This window comes from Heptranchias perlo, chromosome 1 (assembly GCF_035084215.1).
Source record: "Heptranchias perlo isolate sHepPer1 chromosome 1, sHepPer1.hap1, whole genome shotgun sequence".
NCBI classification, from domain to species: domain Eukaryota; kingdom Metazoa; phylum Chordata; class Chondrichthyes; order Hexanchiformes; family Hexanchidae; genus Heptranchias; species Heptranchias perlo.
Window position 1 is genome coordinate 117859133 of NC_090325.1, and position 26566 is coordinate 117885698.

Consider the following 26566-nt stretch of genomic DNA (forward strand, 5'->3'; position numbering starts at 1 on the left):
TAGTTATGACTCCAGCCACTGGAGAGTTTTCCCCCTGATTCCCATTGACTTCAATTTTACTAGGGCTCCTTGGTGCCACACTCGGTCAAATGCTGTCTTGATGTCAAGGGCAGTCACTCTCACCTCACCTCTGGAATTCAGCTCTTTTGTCCATGTTTGGACCAAGGCTGTAATGAGGTCTGGAGCCGAGTGGTCTGGCGGAACCCAAACTGAGCATTGGTGAGCAGGTTATTGGTGAGTAAGTGCCGCTTGATAGCACTGTCGACGACACCTTCCATCACTTTGCTGATGATTGAGAGTAGACTGATGGGGATTGGATTTGTCCTGCTTTTTGTGGACAGGAGCTACCTGGGCAATTTTCCTCATTGTCGGGTAGATGCCAGTGTTGTGGCTGCACTAGAACAGTTTGACTCGAGGCGCGGCTAGTTCTGGAGCACAAGTCCTCAGCACCACAGCTGGGATGTAGTCGGGGCCCATAGCCTTTGTTGTATTAAAATATATTTCTACTTGTTTGCTGAATAATATATCTCAAATATTTAAAGGACTATTGTTGTCTGAGATTTAATTCTGTAAGGCAGATTGCCACTCTTTTTGAAGAATTGAAATCATTAATTAGAAAAATTAATGGGACTAAAAGCCGACAAATCCCCTGGACCTGATGGCCTACATCCTAGGGTTTTAAAAGAAGTAGCTGCAGAGATAGTGGATGCATTGGTTTTGATCTTCCAGAATTCCCTTGATTCTGGGTTGGCCCCCATGGATTGGAAGGTAGCAAATGTAACCCCGCTATTCAAGAAAGGAGGGAGAGAGAAAACAGGGAACTTTCGGCCAGTTATCCTGACATCAGTAGGAGGGAAAATGTTAGTACATCCTTAATAATAGGTTCTAACAGGGCACTTAAAAAATCATATGATTAGACAGAGTCAATATGATTTTATGAAGGGGAGATCATTTTTGAGGGTGTAACTAGCAGGATAGATAAGGGGGAACCAGTGGATGTAGTATATTTAGATTTTCAAAAGGCATTCGATAAGGTGCCACTCAAAAGGTTGTTAGACAAGATTAGGGGTCATGGGATTGGGGGTAATATATTTGCATGGATTGAGGATTGATTAATGGACAGATGAGAGAGTAGGAATAAATGCATCATTTTTGGGCTGGCAGGTTGTAACTAGTGGGGTGCTGCAGGAATCGGTGCTTGGGCCTGAGCTATTTACAATCTATATTAATGACTTCGGTGAAGGGACTGAGTGTAATGTATCCAAGTTTGCTGACGATACCACAAGACCATAAGAGATGGGAGCAGGTGTAGGCCATCCTCGAGCCTGCTCCGCCATTTAATGAGATCATGGCTGATCTGATTTTTACCTCAACTCCACTTTTCCCGCCCTTTCCCATATCCTTTGACTCCCTTGCTGATCAAATGTCCTGATACAAAGCTAGGTGGGGAAGTAAGTTGTGAGGAGGATGCAAAGAGCCTGCAAATGAATATAGACCGATTAAGTGAGTGGGCAAGAAGGTTGTAGATGGAGTACAATGTAGGGAAATGTGAGGTTATTCATTTTGGTAGGAAAAATAGAAAAAAGGAAAATTTATTAAATGGTGAGTAACTATTAAATTTTGGTGTTCAGAGGGATCTGGATGTGCTTGTATACGAGATGCAGAAACAGATGCAGATACAGCAAACAATTAGGAAGGCAAATGGTATGTTGGCCTTTATTGCAAGGGGATTGGAGTACAAGAATAAGGAGGTCTTGCTGCAATTGTACAGGGCTTAGGTGAGAACACACCTGAAGTGCTATGTATGGTTTTGGTCTCCTTACCTACGGAAGGATATATGGTGTATCTGGACTTTCAAAGCTGTTTGATAAAGTGCCGCATGGTAGGCTTGTCATCAAGAGTGCGGTACATGGAATGAAGGGAGCAGTAGCAACATGGATACAGAATTGGCTAAGTAACAGGAAACAGAGAGTAGTGGTGAATTGTTGTTTTTCAGTCTGGAGGGAGGTGTACAGTGGTGTCCCCCAGGAGTCGGTGCAGGGACCACTGCTTTTCTTGATATACATTAATGACTTGGACTTGGGTATACAGGGCACAATTTCCAAATGTGCAGATGACACAAAACTTGGAAGGATAGTGAATAGTGAGGAGGATAGTGATAGACTTCAAAAGGCTATCGACAGGCTGGTGGCATCGGTGGACACATGGCAGATTAAATTTAACGCAGAAAAATGCGAGGTGATGCATTTCGATAGTAAGAATGAGGAGAGGCAATATAAACTAAAGGACACAATTTTAAAAGGGGTAAAGGAGCAGAGAGATCTGGGGGTATATGTACACATATCGTTGGAGGTGGCTGGGCAGGTTGAGAAAGCAGTTAAAAAAGCATACGAGATCCTGGGTTTTATAAATAGAGGCATAGAGTACAAATGTAAGGAAGTCATGATGAACCTTTCATAAAACAATGGTTTGGCCACAGCTGGAGTATTGTGTCCAGTTCTGGGCACCGCACTTTCGGAAGGGTGCAGAAGAGACTTATTAGAATGATTCCAAGGATGAGGGACTTTAGTTACATGGATAGACTGGAGAAGCTGGGGTTGTTCTCCTTGGAACAGAGAAGGTTGAGAGGAGATTTGATAGAGGTGTTCAAATCATGAAGGGTTTAGACAGAGTAGATAGAGAGAAACTGTTTCCATTGGCGAAAGGGTCAAGAACCAGAGGGCATAGATTTAAGGCGATTGGCAAACTTTTTTTACATAGCGACTGGTTAGGGTCTGGAATGCGCTGCCAGACGGGGCAGATTCAATCATGGCCTTCATAAGGGAACTGGCTAAGTACTTGAATGGAAAAAATTTGCAGGGTCATGGGGATAGGGTGGGGAGTGGGACTAGCCGGATTACTCTTACATAGAGCCAGCATGGACTCGATGGGCCAAATGGCCTCCTTTGGTGCTGTAATCTTACTGTGATTCTATATTTGCCTTAGAGGCCGTGCAATGAAGATTCACTTGATTGATTCCTGGGATGAGAGGGTTGTCCTATGAGGAAAGATTGAGTAGAAAGGGCCTATACTCTCTGGAGTTTGGAAGAATGAGAGGTTATCTCATTGAAACATATAAGATTCTAAGAGGGCTTGACAGAGTAGATGCTGAGAGGATGTTTCCCCGGCTGGAGAGTCTAGAACTAGGGGTCATAGTCTCAGGATAAGGGGTCGGACATTAAGGATTGAGATGTGGAGGAATTTCTTCACACAGAGGGTCGTGAATATTTGGACTTCTCTACCCCAGGGGGCTGTGGATGTTCAGTCACTGAGTATATTCAAGACTGAGACCGATAGATTTTTGGACTCTCAGGAAATCAACGGATATGGGGATCGGGTGAGAAAGTGGAGTTGAGGTCAAAGATCAGCCATGATCGTATTGAGTGGCGGAGCAGGCTCGCGGGACCATATGGCCTACTCCTGCTCCTATTTCTTACGTTCTTTCTGCAAATTGATGCTGCTCCCCCATTATCTCACTCTTTATAACCTTTAAAAATAGCACAGTTTGAAAAATTATGGCAAGCTACCGTTGCCCTGCCACATTTTATTCTTGAGGGTAGGCAGGATATTTGAAGAAAATGCTACGATGTTAGCCTCAGAATAGTTTAAATGTTGGGCCGGAAATTGCTCTGAGCAGCGAGCACATGTTGCCCGCCACTGGTAAGTAACTAACTCACCCACAAACTTTTCGCTGTCTTCTGGGCGTCACCTTGCTCTAATTGATACCTGCAAGACGTGCAGCAGTCGTTCCCAGGCTTCTCTGAGCGTTGAGAAGGAAAGGATCTCTATATTCCCTCCTCCAATCAGCTTGATGTAAGCTATGCTGTGAGAACTAGGAAGTGCAGTTCATTGACAAACCACACAAACTAACAACCAGGAAGTGTAAATGTCCAAAAACTATTAAAATCAGGTGTAATGAGACACCACATTTTAAGAAGTTAATTTTTAGTGCCAGAGAGGTTATTTGGCGGTTATTAATACTTACCATGCTGTTAAAACGTAGTTTACACCTTAAAAAAAAACTCAGCATATCTGTTTTGTGGCGAGATTTGTTCATTTCCCACTGGGAAGTGCAGCAGCTTGGCGCTGGTCCATTGATTGCAGCCATGAAGTCCCTTTAAGGCGAAGCTGACAGATCACCGGTGAACCAGGAAGAGCAAGTTCCAGATTTCCGCATTTGACTGCACATGTGCAGTCGCTGGAACTTGTTCTTCGATTTCACCATTAATAACAGAGTGCTGTTGGGCTCACTGTTATTTTAAAAGTAATTTCCGGCCCAGGATAATAGAAATATGTAAATGAGCATTTTCAATACTGTATTATTGAATGTGCACAAAATTATAGAAAATGTGAATTTTGGAGAGTTTTATTTTGTGCCTGTTTACACTAAAGTGATTACAGAATGAATCCAGGTTGATGCATATGATTTTATTTCCTGTATAGGCCAAGCTATCACACCGTTTCAACGCCTCCTGTATTCCCAACCAAATCTGTCACAGAAGTGAAGCTACATAATGCACTGACTTCCTTGCATTCTTCTGATCCAGTCATAATACATCCAGGAGCTGTACTTGCAACGTTAGACCTCTTGGCCTCAGTAAGCTCCAATGAGCAATTCGAGGTAGGCTCCGATAAGATGGGATTTAAAAAGAGAACTATTATTGAAATATTAGAATTTTTACCACTGATTAGTTTAGCTGTGCTATCCTAATATGTACATGCAATCTTGTTCTTAATATTCAGCTAAACTAAGATGGGGAAATCAAAAGAAAATCATTGAAATAAAATGTAATCCATTTCCCTGCTTTTGCCCAATACCCTTTAATATTTTTCCTCTAAGTCTTTATCTAATTTGCTTTTCAATTTTATGATTGACTTAGTTTCAATAGCCACTTATGGTAATGCATTCCTTTGCTTGATAAAAAGATATTCTCAGCTCTCCCTTTATACTTGTAGTACTAATACAAAAGTTAGGACTGCTTGAGGGAATCTTCAGCTTCTGCCTGAAATGGACGTGATGTGGGTGCTCCAGCTGTGCGCTGCCCACCTGAAGCCAGCGGTTGGAGGTCTGAAACTTGTGGCAGTTATTATGGTCAAAGGCACTGTGGAATAAAATAGTTCTCTAAAGTGCATTTAACTTTTAATCTATTTGCCAAATGATGAAATAATGTAGGATGAGAAGTCACATAACTATTTGCTGAATGGCATCACCTATTTATTGCAGTAATTTCTCTAGACAGTAGAAAATTGATCAGGATTTACCATTTTCATTTGCCCCTTCCCTCTGATTATTGTACTCTTTCACTTCCTTATAAAGACAATGATTAGTTCCACAGGTGCTGACAGTATGATCAAGGGATTGCATCCCAGCCAAACCCAATCCTATGCTCATGCTGTGTGCAAATGTACACACTTTTCAGCAGGGGCCACTGAATAACCAGATTAATTTCTTCTCTTCTCCCCCCACCCCACCCCACCCCCCACCCTTTAGGCCAGGGATGTTGAATCAAAATGATAGCATCTCCTTCGCATCCCTGGCTGAGAACAACTAAATTAGGGTTCTAGAACTTACCACCTTCCTAGTCAGTATGGTTCAGTACTGTACCAAATGATGCTTTTATCCATTCAATCATCAGAGGAACCACATTTTGCTATTTGTGTTTTGTCATCCACTTCTGGTAGAAATGGAAAGCAGCAGGACTGCTGTAATTTCTGGACATTAGGACACAGTACTTTTCATCACCAGCTGCCTGTTTCTCATTTGTGACTTGCACTTGAGGCTAATAAGTACTCAAATTCTATGTTATCTGAATATCACCTCTGCAATCCACATCTGAAAGCGATAGTCAAACAAGTGATATAAAAATGCAAATTAATGTCATCCAACCATTTTTGTCACTCAATGAAACATATTTGAATTATGTATTCTTAGGGAATCTATTGGGTATGGAAAATATTAGTTATGGTTGATTTGCATAACCTGCTTAATACCTCTATTATTTTTTAATGTTCAGTGGACTTATGCTCAACTGTCTTGTGTGGATAGGATTATTTTGCATAAAGTGCACTTCCAGTGTCATGAGGATAAAAGAAAAAATCCTTATGGAATGTAACTTCATTAAATGTAGCTCATTCTATGTTGATGGGCTGTAGGGCAATTTCATTACAGGGTGGTAAGTTCAAATGAAACTAATTGGATAGAATCAGTACATGCACAGAAATGTTACTGAAGTTTGCCACCTGCTGGTTTATTAAGAAAACATTTCATTGACAGTTTGAGATCATCCCAAAGTATGGTAACTTTCAAAGTGGATTTAGTTGCAAATTGTGACTTTTGCAAAAAAAAAATAATAGTCACACATAATTTTGCTCACCCACATCTTGCTGTCAGTGATGTTAAGGGAATCTGTCCCAAGTTATAAAATGGGGTGCATTTCACAGTAGTGGCAGCCAAGATGATTACAGAACCACTTCAAGTGGAAGAGTTTCTGTAATATTTGACATTTAATGTGACATTTAATAAACTCATTGCTAAACAAATTGGGTAGTGGATGGAGTGTATCCTTTTGTGTTTCTTCCTGGAGCAATTGATCTCCAGAATTAAACACTTATTTAATTTTTGAGCTGATTTTTCAAAAAGCTTATGTCGAAGGAGATACTTAATGTAAATGTGATGAATAACACAGCTTAGTAAAATGGGCTGTACAAAATGCACCTCAAAACATTTCAGATTAGAAAGCCCCTTGATTTGAGTGATATAACTGATGGTTAATTCCTGCTAGTGAATGCCATCAGTGCATTCAGTGGTTTGAGAGTATAAAAGACCCAACAATTGTTTAACAACTTGAAGATCCACTGCCCCCTTTTTGATATTTTTTTTAGATCCATTATACTAGATACCATTGCCTGATTGAGGGGACAGTGTATTAGGTATTCCTTAGTCTCTCTGTTCTCCATGAAACATTTTTTCTATGAGTGGTGCAGATTGACTCCCCCCAAGATCACTACGTAGGGAATAATCGAGGAAAGAAAGAACTGTCATTTATATAGTGTCTTTCACAGCCTCAGGACATCCCAAAGCGCTTTACAGCTAATTAAGTATTTTTGAAGTGTAGTCACTGTTGTACAGCAGCCAATTTGTGCACAGCTAGGTCCCACTAACAGCAATGAGATAAATGACCAGATAATCCATTTAGTAATGTGGTTGAGGGGTGAATATTGGCCAGGACACTGGGAGAACTGCTCTGCCCCTCTTTGAATGGTGCCATGGCATCTTTTGTGTCCACCTGAAAGGGCAGGCAGTTTAATGTTTTATCCAAAAGACAGCACCACCGATAAAGCCTAAGTCCCAGCACTCTGTAGCGCAGAGTAGTTTTAGATGAGTGTGCTGAGGTGATGACCACTTTTGGTTAGGGTATATCTTATATATTTTTCTTTTTAAGTAAGGTCTTAATGTAAATCCTGGTCTGATTACATTGAATTCTGTAGTTGCCGTTGCTCACAAAACACAGAAGTTTAAACATTTTGACAAAATTAAGACTTTAAAAAATATTTTGTTACAGAAATGTCCTGTTACAAATGTAAAGTTTTAAAAATTGTTGTTAAATAAATGCATTTACAAAACTTACCAGAGCTTCAGAAATAGTTAAACAAAATGTTGTGACTGAACTCAGTACTGAAAGAGTTTACTTATCAATGTCTAAAGTAGGTAAACTAGTAATATGGAGGTGTTATAAATAGCATTACTGTAAACAACTTCAAAAAAAGATACTAATTCCTGTTGAAAATTATTCCAATTTTTTAAAAGATCATGTGGGGAGCTATTGCAGCTGGACCTGATCCCATCTTTAATGGGACCACAACCAAGGGTTCTTGCTGACTAGTTTCCCCCCCACACACACCTCTTTAGCCTCAGTACAGTAGATCCAATTGTAACAACTCCACCTTCATAGAATCATAGAAGTTTACAACATGGAAACAGGCCCTTCGGCCCAACATGTCCATGTCGCCCAGTTTATACCACTAAGCTAGTCCCAATTGCCTGCACTTGGCCCATATCCCTCTGTACCCATCTTACCCATGTAACTGTCCAAATGCTTTTTAAAAGACAAAATTGTACCCGCCTCTACTACTGCCTCTGGCAGCTCGTTCCAGACACTCATCACCCTTTGAGTGAAAAAATTGCCCCTCTGGACCCTTTTGTATCTCTCCCCTCTCACCTTAAATCTATGCCCCCTCGTTATAGACTCCCCTACCTTTGGGAAAAGATTTTGACCATCTACCTTATCTATGCCCCTCATTATTTTATTGACTTCTATAAGATCACCCCTAAACCTCCTACTCTCCAGGGAAAAAAGTCCCAGTCTGTCCAACCTCTCCCTATAAGTCAAACCATCAAGTCCCGGTAGCATCCTAGTAAATCTTTTCTGCACTCTTTCTAGTTTAATAATATCCTTTCTATAATAGGGTGACCAGAACTGTACACAGTACTCCAAGTGTGGCCTTACTAATGTCTTGTACAACTTCAACAAGACGTCCCAACTCCTGTATTCAATGTTCTGACCAATGAAACCAAGCATGCTGAATGCCTTCTTCACCACCCTATCCACCTGTGACTCCACTTTCAAGGAGCTATGAACCTGTACTCCTAGATCTCTTTGTTCTATAACTCTCCCCAACGCCCTACCATTAACGGAGTAGGTCCTGGCCCGATTCGATCTACCAAAATGCATCACCTCACATTTATCTAAATTAAACTCCATCTGCCATTCATCGGCCCACTGGCCCAATTTATCAAGATCCCGTTGCAATCCTAGATAACCTCCTTCACTGTCCACAATGCCACCAATCTTGGTGTCATCTGCAAACTTACTAACCATGCCTCCTAAATTCTCATCCAAATCATTAATATAAATAACAAATAACAGCGGACCCAGCACCGATCCCTGAGGCACACCGCTGGCCTTGACTGATAGTTAAAACAGTACAAACCACAGATTGATCCTCCTTGGTCTGCAGCAAAATTGCACATGGCAAGGAGCTGAGCTGCTTTATTTGTAACCTGTATTTTAAATATCTCTTTCCTGTCTCTTTTTTTTTAGCATGCATTAGCTCTTCAGCTTGCAGTGGCTAATATCTTGCAGTCACTCATCCATTCAGAGAGAAATCAGCAAGTGATGTGTGAAGCAGGACTTCATGCACGGCTTCTACAGAGGTGTAGTTCTGCTTTGTCTGATGAAGACCATCCTCTACACCCACCACTCCAAAGGATGTTTGAGAGGTTGGCTTCCCAGTCATTGGAACCAATGGTCCTTAGGTAGGATGTATACATACTGTACTTGTAAAGATGCTCATTAATCTAGGATGTCTAAGTGGTCAATATCCATTGTGAATCTGTCACAGTAATGTTAGTTAGAAAAGCTGGATTAGATATTGTAAACAAACTTTTGTCAAATGCCCTCCACATTCAGACAGTAGCATCTGGTGGCTTAGCAGTAGCCTTTAACTTCCAGCAGCTGTGTCAGGGATATCAAATAGCAGCTCGCCTCTCTGTCCCAACCTCAGATGCTAAGCGAACCTTACCTGAAAAGTAAACAAGCTTCCCACTTCACACCGACTTGTAAGCCTCTTAAATGACGCGGCACCTATTCTGATGCAGCAACTTCACAAGCAGAACGTATAAAGCAGCTAGGATGAACACCACATCCCAGAACGAAAGGCTAGATGTTGCGATGTGCAAACCCCTCCCTGACTGAGAACAATTTCAGAGCCGATGGCAAATGTAGGTGTAGTTCAACTCAACCCAGCCAACTTGAAATTTGCAGGTAGGCAGAAGGGAAGGTTCAGTTCACTGCAACCTCTTCCTTACTTTAAGGAACTTAAAGTAATTAATATCAGTAGAGAAAAAGTACGTGAGAAACTAAGGGGACTAAAAGCTGATAAATCCCCTAGACCTGATGGCCTATATGTGAGGGTTCTAAAAGAGGTGGCTGCAGAGATAGTAGATGCATTTGTTGCAATCTTCCAAAATTCCTTGGATTCTAGAACGGTCCCAGCGGATTGGAAGGTAGCAAATATAACCCTGCTATTCAAGAAAAGAGGGAGAGAGAAAACAGGGAACTACAGGCCAGGTAGCCTGACATCAGTAGTCAGGAAAATGCTGGAATCCATTATTAAGGAAGTGGTAACAGGGCAATTAGAAAATCACAATATGATTAGGCAGAGTCAACCGAGCTTTATGAAAGGGAAATCGTGTTTGACAAATCTACTGGAGTTTTTTGAGGATGTAACTAGCAGCGTAGATAAAGGGGAACCAGTGGATGTAGTATATTTGGATTTTGAAAAGACATTCGATAAGGTGCCACATAAAAGGCTGTTACGCAAGGTAAGGGCTCATGGGGTTGGGGGTAACGTATTAGCATGGATAGAGGATTGGTTAACGGACAGAAAACAGAGTAGGGATAAACGGGTCATTCTCAGGATGGCAGGCTGTAACTAGTGGGGTGCTGCAAGGATCAGTGCTTGGGCCTCAGCTATTTACAATCTACATTAATGACTTAGATGAAGGGACCGAGTGTAATGTATCCAAGTTTGCTGATGATACAAAGCTAGGTGGGAAAGTAAGCTGCGACGAGGGCACAAAGAGTCTGCAAAGGGATATAGACAGGTTAAGTGAGTGGGCAAGAAGGTGGCAGATGGAGTATAATGTGGGGAAATGTGAGGTTACTCACTTTGGTAGGAAGAATAGAAATACAGAACATTTTTTAAATGGTGAGAAACTATTAAATGTTGGTGTTCAGAGAGACTTGGGTGTCCTCGTACAAGAAATACAAAATGTTAGCATGCAGGTACAGCAGGCAATTAGGAAGGCAAATGGAATGTTGGCCTTTATTGCAAGGGGGATGGAGTACAAAAGTAAGGAAGTCTTACTACAGTTGTACAGGACTTTGGTGAGACCTCACCTGGAGTACTGTGTACAGTTTTGGTCTCCTTATCTAAGGAAGAATATACTTGCCTTAGAGATTAACTAGATTAATTCCTGGGATGAGAGTGTTGCCCTATGAGGGGAGATTGAGTAGAATGGGCCTATACTCTCTGGAGCTTAGAAGAATGAGAGGTGATCTCATTGAAACTTATAAGATTCTGAGAGGGCTTGACAGGGTAGATGCTGAGAGATTGTTTCCCATGGCTGCTGAGTCTAGAACTAGGGGGCATAGTTGCAGGATAGGGGGTCGGCCATTTAAGACTGAGATGAGGAGGAATTTCTTCACTCAGGGTTGTGAATCTTTGGAATTCTCTACCCCAGAGGGCTGTGGATGCGGAGTCGTTGAATATATTCAAGGCTGGGATAGACAGATTTCTGGACTCTAGGGGAATCCAGGGATGTGGAGATCGGGCAAGAAAGTGAAGTTGAGGTTGAAGATCAGTCATGATCTGATTGAATGGCGGAGCAGGCTCGAGGGGCCATGTGGCCTACTCCTGCTCCTATTTCTTATGTTCTTTCTGCAAATTGATGCTGCTCCCCCATTATCTCACTCTTTATAATCTTTAAAAATAGCACAGTTTGAAAAATTATGGCAAGCTACCGTTGCCCTCCCCTCCACCACTTGAAGTTTGGGTGGCGGAGAAAGGGCAAGTCCCCACCTGCCCACCAGACGATCAAATGAATATAGAGGCTGGCCCTCCCTCCCGAGATAGTTTTCCTGCCTTTTTATCCCCCTTCTTCTTTTCTCACTGCACCCACCCCCTCCCGCTTGCTCCCCCGCCTTTTCTATTCTGAATGTTAATATAGGAATTTATAATGGAAATATAAAAATAAGGACTGAATGTATGACTTTAAAAGGGGGCCCAAACTACATCTGTGGGCCCTGGTCCAATTATCCCATGCCTTTTAACCCCACCTTACCTGAAGACTACACTTGGTCTTATCTCCCCGTGTGCAATACCACAAGAAAAACAGTGAGTGCTTGCAACATTTTAAAAGCCTTATGTCTGGTGGTGTAAGCATAACATTATGTGATGTAATGATAATGGAAAGTCCACCTAAAGTAAAATTATATCAAGTACCTTTAGAACCACGCAAGAGGAAAAAAATGTTTCTGTGAACAAAAAAGGTTCTGTAAGAAAGCACAGAGCTTTTAAAAGAAAATCAGGTCGATGCTTGACCTCCAAATTCAACTAAAAGATCAGTTAAAGATGGCTGACCAAGGCCTGCAGAATGAAGGCACTCCGACCGGAACAGCCAGTCATAACTTACTGATACCATAACACGGAATGCAAATTCTACGTCCCCTCTGTTTGAACCTGAACCCCCCCATCCCCCAACCCTTCCGAGACAACAGTACCTCACTGGAACATGCCTGACCCAGGCAACTTCCTGTTCCCCTGGCCTCCAAACCACCTTACACAAAAGGCAATTGCACGTGCCTTTTTTTTAAAAGAAGTCTTTGACATCAGTCCTGAATAATCTTTTTACTGGTTTGAACCTGGGTGCTCTTGGCCGTAAGACCATAAGAGATAGGAGCAGGAGTAGACCATTCGGCCCCTCGAGCCTGCTCCGCCATTTAGTGAGATCATGGCTGATCTGATTTTTACTTTGACTCCCTTGCTGATCAAAACTTTGTCTAACTTAGCCTTGAATGTATTCAATGACTCAGCCTCAGCTTTTTGGGGTAAAGAATTCCAAAGATTCTCAACCCTCTCGGAGAAGAAATTCCTCCTCATTTCCGTCTTAAATGGGTGACCCCTTATCCTGAGACTATGCCCCCTAGTTTTAGATTCCCCCATGAGGGGTAACATCCTCTCAGCATCTACCCTATCGAGTCCCCTCAGAATCTTGTATGTTTCAATAAGGTCTCCTCTCATTCTTCTAAACTCCAATGAGTATAGACCCAACCTGTTCAATCTTTCCTCATAAGACAACCCTTCCATACCCGCAATCAACCCAGTGAACCTTCTCTGAACTGCCTCCAATGCAAGTATGTCCTTCCTTAAATAAGGGCACCAGAACTGTACACAGTACTCCAGGTGTGGTCTCACCAGTACCCTGTACAGTTGTAGCATGACTTCCCTGCTTTTTATACTCCATCCCCCGAGAAATAAAGGCCAATATTCCGTTTGCCTTCCGGATTACCTGCTGCACCTGTATGTTGACTTTTTGTGTTTCATGTACGAGGACACCCAGATCCTTCTGTACTGCAGCATTTGGTAGTATTTCTCCATTCAAATAATATTTCGCTTTTTTATTTTTCCTCCCAAAGTGGATGACTTCACATTTTCCCACATTATATTCCATCTGCCAAATTTTTGCCCATTCGCTTAACCTGTCAGTATCCCTTTGCAGACACTTTGGGCTCGAATTTAGCAGGCCTGCGGGTTCCCAGCGGGTGGTCCTCCGGGAGCGTGGTCAACACGCTCGGTGAAATTAGTGGGTTGCCCACGCGATCGTAGCAGGCAACCCACTAATAGGAATCAATTACCTGCTCCTCCGGGGTCCACGGCGCTGGCCTGCGCGTCGGTCGGGCTGCGCATGCGCAGTACGATCTGTCAGCTGGAGGCTCTCTAGTTAAAGGGGCAGTCCTCCACTGACAGATGCTGCAACCAATGGGACAAATTGCAGCATGGAGCAGCCCAGGGGGAAGGCTGCTCCCAGTTTAATGATGCCTCACCCCAGGTATCATCAGATGGGGTGAGGAGGAGGGGGAGGACACAGATCTTCCCCCCGGCGGGCGGGAGGAAGCGGTCTGCCTCTGCCACCAAGAAGGCCTGGCTCGAGGTGGCAGAGGGGGTCACCTGCGCCACCAACATATCGCCCACCTGCATACAGTGCAGGCGGCGCTGCAATGACCTCAGTAGGTCAGCCGCAGTGAGAACACGAAGTCTTTCCCCTACACTCCGTCTGCCACAACACTGCCCCCACCCCACATCTACTTCGGCACCGCCAACACTATTCTGTCACATCACCCTTCATACCCACTCACACCCCATCCTCATCTTACCTCCACCTACTCACCTCGCCAGTACTCACCCTGCCACTAACACGCAACCCAATCCTCATACAATCTCATTGCTCCATCCCATACTCACCCTCTCGTGCATCTCCCTCACGGCCAGCCTCACTCAACCTGCCACCACCTGTGCTGCAGCCACAGGGCATGCATCACATATGTGCAGTAGGCAGCGTAAGGCAAACGTCTCGTCAGCATGAAGGGGGTGCACAAGTGTGTCTGAGGGTTTGTCATGGGTGTTACCCATATTGAATTTCAGAGCAACAAACAGCACACATTATATTGACACCACCACTGCCATGTCTCCGCGAATCCTGTCCGTTGTGTCCAATAATGCCCGCTCCTGGGTATCACTATGAGGACCCACCACTGATGCCACCCATCGTGTTACTGCAGAGTAGGTGCAGGTGTATTTGCAGGGCTCGTCCGCGCAGACGACTGAGAGACATCGGCGGTGTAGCCGGCTGCACCCTGGAAGGATGCGGAGGTGAAGGTGTGGAGGGCAGTGGTGACTTTGCCAGCGACAGGTAAGCAGTTGGTGCTGGGGCCAGCCAGGAGCAGCTCGGCATGAAAGACGCTGCAGATCTCCACGACTACATGTCGAGCGAATCTGCGCCTCCCTGTGCACTGCTGCTCGGAGAGGTCCGGGGAGCTGCGCCTCGGTCTGTGGACCCTGTGGCGAGGGTAGTGCCCTCTGCGACGCGTCTCTCTCTGCGGTAGCCCTCCCTCCTGCTGTGCAGGTGGGCGTCCAACAACACCGTGTTGGGGGGATCCACGTCTCTGCGGCGGACGGCGTGGACTGCGAGGCTGCTGGTGCTGGTCATGCTCTTCGTCCTCCGAGGGTCTCCACACACCACCCATCTGGCAGGTGTTGGTCTGAGGGGTTGTGCAGGGTAGGTGTGTGGTTCCTCGGACTGGGGCTGCGGTTTCGTGTCGGTCTGTCCTCTGGCTTGGCGGGGGGTGGTGGAGGGCAGGGGTTGCCCTATGTGACGCGGTGGCCTCCTGCGTGGGTGAGGGCTCTCCCCCGTGGAGCGCACCTTGGCACCTGCCACAGGCTGCTGGCTGCAACACGCCTGGTTGGAGGGAGACTGTTTCCCCCAGTGTGGGAAACTCACTGCCTTGAACCGAAAATCCCACACTTCCTCTTTTGACAGCTGCTTCAGCTCATTAACTGACCACAACGAGCAAGGTAAGTACACTCAAGTGGAACCCCGCTGGCTTTAATTGCCTGCGGGATTCCCACCAGCGGGGCTTGCACGCGCAGCCCCGCACGTCAGCGCGGTACCCGGAAGTGGCCGGGATTTCGTCGCGATCCGGTCACGTGACCGGATATCGGGATTTTCGGGGCCACCCCGCTGGGAACCCGCCGGAAACACGATCCTAAAATCGAGCCCTTTGTGTCCTCATCACAACTTGCTTTTCCACCCATCTTTGTATCATAGCAAATTTGGCCACAAGACACTCTGTACCTTCATCCAAGTCAGTGATATATATTGTAAATAGTTGAGGCCCCAGCACTGATCCCTGCGGCACCCCACTAGTTACAGATTGCCATTTTGAAACTGACCCTTTTATCCCAACTCTTTGTTTTCTGTTAGCCAATCCTCTATCCATGCCAGTATATTACACCCAACACTATGAGCTCTTATCTTGTGCAGTAATCTTTTATGTGGCACCTTATTGAATGCCTTTTGGAAATCCAAATATACTGCATCTATTGATTCCCCTTTATCCACCCTGCCCATTACTTCCTCAAAGAACTCTAATAAATTTGCCAGACACGATTTCCCCTTCGTAAAACCATGTTAACTCTCCTTGATTGTATTATGAGTCTCCAAATGTCCTGCTACTACTTCCTTAATAATGGATTCTAGCATTTTCCCAGTGACAGATGTTAGGCTAACTAGTCTATAGTTACCTGCTTTCTGTCTCACTCCCTTCTTGAATAGGGGTGTTACGTTTGCGGTTTTCCAATCCACTGGGACTTTTCCAGAATCTAGTGAGTTCTGGAAGATTGTCCTGCTGTCTTTGTTTATTTTGTGCCATTATATTCATCCCCCTGATTGATTAGTTTTTGTAAGGTACTTTTCTTTAATATTTTGGTTAATAAGAAATTGCTTAGTAACTTGGGGGGGTTGCAATTGGTATTTGAAATCAGTGCGTTTTAATGTAGTGAATGTCTGAGGTGGAAATTATAGAAAATTGTCTATACATACTTCAATATAAAATATGTAGTTTGCCTAATATCCTTTATATATAAATCTGCTCTTGGGCAGGATAGTGACTCAACACCTTGGACCACTGACATACTGTCACAAAATGGTAAGGGCATGCATGCATACTCAATTCCTCAAATGGCAAGTTATCAGTTTCTGTCATCTGTTACATGGAGGTTAGATTATCCTCCACAGTGATATTGGTGGATACGCTGTGGGCTTCACTTATACACTTCTTAACTACTGGCTCTGAGCACTATTTTCAATTGTCTGGGAGCAGGTTAACTGATAGAGGTGATATGAAGAGATTCTGAAACGCACTAGGGATTGGGATCTATTCTGCATGCCATTTCAACTAAAATTTTATTTGAGTTGATTCATAAATCTTTGATTTGCTGAATCTGTTATTTAAAGGTCAGCAGGAGCGATCCTTAGAATCGCGAACGAACTCCCAACCATATAATTGACTCCCATGTATTCTGTAGCTTAAAGCTTCTACTTTAAGTATCCAGTTGGATAGCTGATTTTTGATTTACAATTTAATGTGCTTGATTGATATATATTCGAATGATATGACCCAATTCTTTTAGCTGGTAGAAAAGGTTAAAGGTTACAGACAGATTATAGCATTGTTGAGTGCGAGTTCAGTGCACCTTGTGCCATGTGAAAATATTCTTGTGAAATCCTCACATCATGGCTGTGGTATTGTGTAATATCAACAAAGAGCTGTTTGATGTCCCTATTTCAGCAGTAAGATTAAGCGTATTGCCACACTGTAGCATTTGCACTTTGTTTGGAGTGAGCCATTCAGTTCCTCATTTCAGCGGTCACTGCCCCCTCTGCATTTTCCTCCAGAATGTCAGTTCACTCATATACAAGGCCCTTGCCACCCTCAACCTTATTGTAGGTGATTGTATTAAAATCGTGGGTTTGACTGAAACTTGGCTCATTGGTGGCGACACCTTGCCCCTTACGGAAGCCTCCCCCACCTTATTATACTTTCCACCATCTGCCCCATCCTAACCGTTGTTGCCATTAACACCAAGTCACACCCTGTTCTCTTCCCCCTACTCCTGTAACATCTTCTCCTTCGAGTATCCCACCTTGTCCATCCCTTTCATCTCTCCTTTAAAATCGTTGTTGTCTACCGCTCCACCCTGAGTTTCTCCTTGAGATATCCTTTCTCCTTTCCTCTTCCAGCCTCTGCAGTAAGCGACTCCTCGTCTTCGGTGATTTCAATCTCCACTTCTGCTCCCCATGCTCTTCTCTAAATTCACTGCCCTCTGGTCTCCCTCAATATAAACTATCCTACCCATTGTCACGGCTACCTGCTTGACCGTGCCATTTCCCATAGGCATGCTACTCCCACGTCTTGATCACTAACGAGGGCAGCTTTGACCAATTCCTTGTATCCTTCAACACCCAAACCCACTACCCCCTTCTAACCCCACTTTCTTTTGCATCCGCCCCTAGAAATAACTCTTCACCCAAGTTACTTACAACTGCACTTTCAAGCTGCCAACTGCCTAGCCTTTAGCCTTCCGTTTACCAAGATACTTCTGCAGCTGTCAATTTGCTCAACCACTTTCTCATCACCGTTGATGCCCTTGTCCCCAGTAAAATTTTTATTCACTTCCATCCTGGTCATTCCCCCTGATACAGCCCCCGTCTCTGTTGCCTCATGTCCAAGGGGCACAGACTTGAGCATATCTGGCGGACAACTCATTGAGCTATCCATCACCAGATCTGACTGGACCACGTCAAGCATTATAGGGCCTCACCATGCTCTGCCACAACTACCCACTGCTCCAGAATAATCATGGAAAGCAAAGATAACCCCCTACTTCTTATCTCCACTACCAACCGTCTCCTTAAACCCCTCTCCCCTTTCCCCTCACCTCCAACAAGAAGTGTGAGGAGTTCATGGACATCTTTTTCACTAAGATCGAGACCATCCATTCAGCTGTCTCTGCTGTTACCCCATCTTTACCTTTCACATGAAGCCAAACTTCCCTCAGGCTACCCCCTGCCTTAATTCTGAAACCAAGTCTTCCTCTAATTGCACTCCCATCTCCCTTCCTGCCATCTCTGAGCTCATCTCATCCATGAGACCAACCTTCTGCTCCCTTGACCCTATTCCCCCTAAACTGCTGACTGGCCAACTTCCCTTCCTGGTTCCATGCCAGCTGAGATTAGCAATGGTTTCCTCTTCTTAGGTACTGTCACCCATCTTTTTCAAAATGAATGTCATCACCCCCTCCTCCAAAAAAAAACACCCATGACCCCTCTGTTCTTTTAAATTATCACCCCACCTCCCTTTCCTCTCCAAAATGTGGAGATGCCGGTGAAACAGTCCAACAGTTTTATTTGAAAATCACAAGCTTTCGGAGGCTTTCTCCTTCGTCAGGTCACTCACCTGACGAAGGAGAAAGCCTCCGAAAGCTTGTGATTTTCAAATAAAACTGTTGGACTATAACCTGGTGTTGTAAGATTCCTTACATTCCTCTCCAAAGGCCTTGAACATGTTATTGCCTCCCAAATCTTTGCCCATCTTTCCTGCAACTCCATGTTTGAATCTCTCCATTCAGGTTTAACTTCCCTGCCACAGCACCGAAACCAAAATCACAAATGACATCTTCTGTTACTGTGACCATGGTGCATTATCCCGCCTTGACCTATCTACAGCATTTGGCACAGTCAATTACACCACCTTTCTCCAACGCCTGTCCTCCATTGTCCAGCTCAACAGGATTACCCTAACTTGGTTTCACTCTTACCTATCTGATCTTAACCAGAGCACTTCCAGCTAATGGCTTCCCTTCTGTCCCCCCACAGTTGCCTTCGGAGTTCCTAAAGGATCTATCCTTCGTCCACCCTCATTCTCATTTATAGGCTACCCCTTGGCGACAACGTCCACAGACGTGGCGTCAGCTTCCGCATGTGCACTGATGACGCCCAGCTCTTGCTCTTAACTGTCTTAATTTTGTCAGACTACTCGCCTGACATCCAGTCTTGGACGAGCTGCAGTTACCTCCAGCTAACCTTTGGCAAGACCTAAGCCACTGTCTTTGGCCCCCACCACACACTCTGTAACCTTGCCACCCATTCCATCTCCCTCCCGGCCACTGTTTCGGGTTGTTTGGTACAATGGCATCTTATTTAACCCCAACCTGAACTCCCGACCCCATATCTCTCCATCACCTCCAAACTAATTTATTCAAAAGTTCTCCTGGGTGGACTCTCTAAACCTCCAGACATCCAAAAACTCTGCTGCCCGTACCTATTACCACATGCTCACTGAATAAATTGATCCCTCAAAGCCTCATTTAAATTCTCATCCTCATGTTTAAATTGTTAAATCTCTTCATGGCCTTGCCCCTCCCTATCTCTAACTTTTCCAATCTTACAACCAACCCCTCCTCCTCTTTCCCCCCCCCCTCCCAAAAAAAAAAATCTCCATTCTCCTGACTCTGGCCACTTGATCATCCTGCCCTCTCTTCACCCCACCATTGGCGTCTGTGCCCTCAGCCACCTAGGCCCATGTTCTGGAATTCCCTACCTAAACCCCTCTGCCTCTCCACCTCTCGCTTCTCCTTAAGACCCTACATAAAATCCACCTCTTTCACAAAGTTTTTCATCGCCTGCTCCTAACTTGTTAAGAGTTTTTTGATTAGGTAACAGAGGGCCGATGAGGGTAATGCGGTTGATGTAGTGTATATGGACTTTCAAAAGGCGTTTGATAAAGTGCCGCATAATCGGCTTGTCGTCAAAATTGAAGCCCATGGAATAAAGGCGGCAGTAGCAGCTTGGATACAAAATTGGCTAAGTAACAGGAAACAGAGTGTAGTGGTGAACGGTTGTTTTTCGGACTGGAGGGATGTGTACAGTGGCGGTCCCCAGGGATCGGTCCTAGGACCACTGCTTTTCTCGATATATATTAATGACTTCAACTTGGGTGTACAGGGCACAATTTCCAAATTTGCCATTGGTGATTACACAAAACTTGGAAGTGTAATGAACAGTGAGCAGGATAGTGATAGACTTCAAGAGGATATAGACAGGCTGGTGAAATGGGCGGACACGTGGCAGATGAAATTTAACGCAGAAAAATGCAAAGTGATACATTCCGGTAGGAAGAACGAGGAGAGGCAATGTAAACTAGAGGGCACAATTCTAAAAGGGGTACAGGAACAGTGAGATCTGGGATAATATGTGCACAAATCGTTAAAGGTAGCAGGGCAGGTTGAGAAAGCAGTTAAAAAAGCATATGGGATCCTGGGCTTTATAAATAGAGGCATAGAGTACAAAAGCAGGGAAGTTATGATCCTTTATAAAACACTGGTTTGACCACAACTGGAGTACTGTGTCCAGCTCTGGGCACCACACTCTAAGAAAGATGTGACGGCCTTAGAGAGGGTGCAGAACAGGTTTACTAGAATGATTCCAGGGATGAGGGGCTTTAGTTATGTGGATAGATTGGAGAAGCTGGGGTTGCTCTCCTTGGAACAGAGAAGGTTGAGAGGAGATTTGATAGAGCTATTTAAAATCATGAAGGGTCTAGACATAATAGATAGAGAGAAACTGTTCCCATTGGTGGCCGATCAAGAACCAGAGGACGTAGATTTAAGGTGATTGGCAAAAGAACCAAAGGTGACGTGAAAAAATAATTTTTACACAGCGAGTGGTTAGGATCTGGAATGCACTGCCGGGATGGGGTGGTGGAGGCAGATTCAGTTGTGGCTTTCAAAAGGGAACTGGATAAGTACTTGAAAGCAAAAAATTTGCAGGGCTACAGGGATAGGGTGGGGGAGTCGGACTAGCTGGCTTGCTCTTGCATAGAGCCAGCACGGACTTGATGGGCTGAATGGCCTCCTTCCGTGCTGTAACCTTTCTATGATTCTAACATCTTTTTCATTGGTTCAGCATCCATTTTTTGATTATGCCTGAATTACCATGGGCCACTTTTCTGTGTTAGTGCTTTTTAAATGCAAGTTGTAGCTTTAAATTAATTTTTACAATACCATAGTGTGCATAGTCTCTTTTCTAAAAAAAAATGTATGGTATTGCTTTGATATTTAAATTAAGTTGAGAATGTGGAATGCTATGGGAAATTGGTACTTGCAAGCTAATCCAGTCACTTATTTTTTTAAAAAGTAGATTTGCTAATTAAACCAGAAATGTTATTGTTGGCTGAAGAGTATCAAGAGCAGGCATGCAAGTTTGTGACAACGTTGTTCTTGAAGGCATTCAACAGTTTGCTTGTTGGATATGCTGTTCCTATCTTCAGATACTTTTATGGCCCCATTCGCCAACATCCCTGATTTCCACACTCAAGATACATTGATATGGGAAACATTGACTGGAACCCCGGTGACACCTCACAAAGCTGAGGAAAAATTAAAGGGACAGTTATCATGTTCACTCTCATGCACTTATAGTCGAGAATTACATTGGTGGAGGCAAGTCGCCTACCATCTTCTCTGGTTCTAATTAGACCGGACCATCACATAATTCAAAAATTAAGGTTGGCCCCCTAAAAAAAAAGTATAATTAATTGTGGCTTATTCATTTATGAAAAATTATAAAATTGATTTGCAGTGGTGGGTTTGTCAGGTTCCACATGTACGCTGACAACACCTAGCTCGACCACACCGCCATCACCCCCGACCCCTCCACAGTCTCCGATTTGTCACATTGCTTGTTTGACATCCAGTACTGGATGAACAAAAATTCCCTCCAACTATATATTGGAAAGACCAAAGTCATTGTCTTCGGTCCCCACCACAAACCCTGTTCCCTAGCTACTGACTCCATCCCGCTCCCTGGCCACTGTCTGAGGCTGAAACAGACCATTCACAACTGTGACGTCTTATTTGACCCTGAGATGAGCTTCCGGCCACATATCTGCTCTTTCACCGCTTATTTCCACCTCTGTAACTTTTCCTGTCTCTGCTCCTGCCTCAGCTCATCTGCTGCTGGAACCCTCATCCATGCCTTTGTTACCTCTAGATTTGACTATTCCAATGCTCTCCTGGCTGGCCTCCCATCTTCCACCCTCCATAAACTTGAGCTGATCCAAAACTCTGCTGCTTGTATCGCGACTTGCCCCAAGTCCCGTTCACCCATCACCCCTGTGCTCGCTGAACTACATTGGCTTCCAAATTCAGAAACGCCTCGATTTTAAAATTCTCGTCGTTGTTTTCAAATCCTTCCATGGCCTCGCCCCTCCCTATCTCGGTTACCTCCTTCAACTCTACAATCCTCTGCGATCTCTGAGCTCCTCCTATTCTTGCCTCTTGTGCATCCCTGATTTTAATCGCTCCACCATTGGCAGCCATGCCTTCAGCTGCCTAGGCCCTGAGCTCTGGAATTCCCTCCCTAAACCTCTCCGCCTCTCTATCTTTATTTTCTCCTCTAAGAAGCTCCTTAAAACCTACCTCTTTGACCAAACTTTTGTCCTAATTGCCTCCTTATGTGACTCGGTGTGAAATTTTGTTTGATAACACTCCTGTGAAGTGCCTTGAGACGTTTTACTAAGTTAAAGGCGCTATATAAATGCAAGTTGTTGTAAGTAAAACCAAAACTATAAGCAGTTGTTCTGTACTATGAAGTGAGGAAATGCAGTATTTCTTAAGTGAGTGATTGAAAATATTTGAACATTTTATTATTTCATTCTGTTGATATTGATTATATTTGTATTGATTGCCTTCAGGGAATTTCTCCGTCTTGGTAACCCGTTGAATTGTGGGGCCTGGGATAAGAAGTTGATAAGTGTGTATAGGGTCCATAAGCCGAGTTCTTTCAGTTGTGAAGCAGATATGAGAGGTATGCTGTAAGATACATATTTATAAACTGTAAAATCTCTTTCTTGGTAAAGGTTCACCTGGAACTTCATAGCTTTCAAATTTATTTGAAATAATATCTCCGATACAAATGTGTTCATTTTTTAAAATTTTTCTTCTCTGGATGTGGGTGACACTGGCAAAGCCACATTTATTGCCCATCCATAGGTGCCCTGAGGGCATCAAGACTCAACCACATAGTGTGGGACTAAATACACGAGTAGGCCAGACTGGTTAAGGGTGGCAGGGTTCCTCCCCTGAAGGCCATTTGTGAACCGGCTTGTTTTTTATAACAATCTGACAGTTCTCGTGGTTAATTTATCTTGTGCCAGCCCACAAATCACTAGAATTTTACTGCATTCAATTTCGCAACTTACCATGGTGGAATTTGAACTTGTGACTTCTGGGTTGGTGGTCCATAACCACTGGGCTATCTACCCAATGAAATGTTGGTTGCAGAGTTTATTTAATGTTAAAATAATTTCAGGAAATGCCATTTTAAGTATAAAAATCCTTTATTTTAAAATGTATTTAAAAGAAAGTATTTTTTTGGGCTGGATTTGCCTTGTAACTCTTTAGTATGTTGCTTTCGCTGCATGAGTTGTAAAATGATATTTCTTTGTCAACAATTGAAAAAGAAATCCTCAATTTAGGGTATAAGGTGTGCCTAAAGAAATGGGAAAAACAGTTCATTATGGGTTAATGTACAGAAAATAATGTGAGCCAAAAATCAGTGCACTAATTTCCATACCTGAAATCCTGATGTCCACTTCCATGAAGCACAGCTCTGCGCTGAGCACTTAATCATAACATTTAGCTCTACGTGAGCTGTACATAATCATTTGATCTTGGAAGATGTAATGTGAATATTATCGTGCAGATTTTTGGAACATTGATCTCCTGGAGCAAAGCCTCTCTTGGCGGGAGTGCATTTGGAAAATTGGCCCCCATGTCTTGCTATCTGTATAACATATTAAAAAAGCTTGTGTCTGTGTATTTCCTGTCTACAAAACCTTACCCATTGTTGCCATGTTTTTGTTACATTTTTATGTCAACTATTTTCCATTACAAAACTCCTATGTTGACCTCTATAATGAAACTGCTTATGTAAACTTACCACACTGTAATTAAACATGCCATCACTGTTGATGCTGTAGTGCTCCTGGTACATCTCCCGTGTCCAATTGACTTCCTGATAATAATTGTCACTGGCTCAAATCTCCTCCCCAGTGTCTCTGTGCAGAAATAAATGGCATCTATCCCTGGGAGTTTCTTTTTTTCTGAGCCCTTTTAGCCTTTCTAGGACTTTCATCCCATTTATAACAAAGTTGTTGATTTTGCTTGGAGAGGGCAGGTTGCCCATGTCTTTCCTTGTGAATACTTGGAGGAAGTATATTTACAAAATATTTACTCTTCTGTGCTCATCCTGTTTCGAACATGTTTGCATCTTATATAGTTTTCACCTCTTCTCTAACCTGCTGCGATACTGAAAGATTCTTGTCCTTAGCCTCAGCTTGCTGTGCCTTATCCTAAATCTCTTCACCTCTGATCACCTGTTTAATATGCTTCTGCATTTTCTTGTATTCATCCCAATGATTCCGTTCTCCTATGATTTGTACAGGTTATTTTTCCTCATTATCTCACTCGTAATTTGTTTGTTAATCCTTTTAGGGTTGATCCTATTTAGTCTGAGTTTGTTGGTTTTCGGAATGTATTTATTATGCATGCTCAGCATTATACCGTTAAAGATGTTCCACGTGTCTTCGACTGAAGTGTTGTTGTGCAACCTCACCCATTGTTAAAATTGAATAGCCATGTGATGAAGGGTAGGATACTGGAGCCTGGTCTTTAGTTGTTTCCCAGCCTTTATTCACAGAGATTCTCCTTACACACCCCCACACCCTAGATAAGCTCTCTTATAAAGAGGATTCGAGAGTCCCCAATTGATACCCACCACCTGAATACAATTAACACTCATTAATATAAATCATAAAATTAACAGATTCCCTTCTCTCCCTTTTAAATACAAAAAATTAAACTTTATATATACAATACAAACAAAAATTTCAAAAAACCCCCAAAACTCCCATACTTTTTACAACTTATTATTCACAGCATTACATTGTGAGGCAACCCTTCCCCGGGACCCCTAATAATTCCTTCGTACATGTACATCTTTTAGTAAAACGATCCGACAGTTGATGGCTTGAATCCACCCATTTAATTTTAGGGATTTCAAGCCAGCAAGGTCAATCCATAATCTTTCCTCACTCATTTTTCGTAGAGTGTTAATTATCTCACAATAAACGATTGTCTACATAACATTCAGTGGGTATACTATCTTCAGTACTCCCATTGTACAGGTTTTAACTCAAAATATTTGCCAAATAGAATCCTGTAACCACTGCATCGACAAGAGCCAGTATTTCAGCTGCCAGACTACTTTTAACCACCCTTTTTATTTTCATAGCTTCCCAAGCTAAAGGTCAACATTTTCCATTCTCACCCATAAGAAACATGAAACCAGCTGCACTAGAATACCCATCAGGAAGATGGGTATTCTAGTGAAGCATTGCAAAAGATAACTAGCTTCATTTTCTTTGGGTCACCTGTGGATGGGAACTCAAGTACACATTTACCTATATTTAATTTTTGAAATGTTTTATTGCCCTTAAAACATTCTCGACTATGGGGTGTTTCATTGAAGTACTTAACTCGAAACTAGCATCTGGTCTAGTCTGAGTGCACAACCAGTTCAACTGACCATTCAAGCTTCATAATTGCTCTGTCTCTTCTTCAGATATAACATCACCTTTCTGTGATGACCTAGTACGATTCACCAGGATGGGAGTAACGTTCTCTAAATAGATCTGTTGATTTAAAGTTATACTAGACCCACCCTGCTTAATATCTAAACCAATATATTTAAAAGGCCCAAAGGCCTGACTCCCAATTTTAAATTCTAGCCTAATCTTATTAATGATGAATTTCTCAAATTCCGCAGTACCACCCCATAAGAAATGATCAACATGCATCGTGAAGATACTTGAAAGTTTTCCATTATGGTACCAATAAAACATTGCGGGATCTGATTTTAGTTGAACTCATCCTATTTTCAGCAAAACAGATCTCACCAAAAAATACCATACCCTGGAAGCATCATTCAGGCCATAGATGCATTTGTTTAATTTCTGTAGTTTTCCTTCCGCCTCTGCTGCCTCTTTAGGCAGTTTCAGAAACACTTCTCTGTAAAGTATCGCCTTGCAGAAATGCAGCTTCTATCTCAATTGACCTACACTCCCATGAAAATGTTGCCAAAAGAGCCAAAAAGATTTTTAAGATTACCTTTCCAACAGTGGGAGAATCCACTCGAACATCTACATCACCCAGTTTCTCTTCAAAACCCCTAGCTATCAATCTCGCTTTAGCCTTATAAGTTCTATCTGCAAGGATTTTTTCAGTA

General features: G+C 43.3%; 1 protein-coding gene across 1 annotated transcript in view; it reads left to right on the top strand.

Moving 5' to 3' along the window:
- The window catches only part of wdfy3 (WD repeat and FYVE domain containing 3), a 431872-nt gene that overhangs the window by 202424 nt on the left and 202882 nt on the right, over positions 1-26566 (top strand). The window contains exons 14-16 of the mRNA XM_067990523.1: positions 4483-4660; positions 9141-9355; positions 22974-23086. Of these exons, the coding sequence (XP_067846624.1) occupies positions 4483-4660; positions 9141-9355; positions 22974-23086 (506 nt within the window). The remainder of the gene's footprint in view (positions 1-4482; positions 4661-9140; positions 9356-22973; positions 23087-26566) is intronic.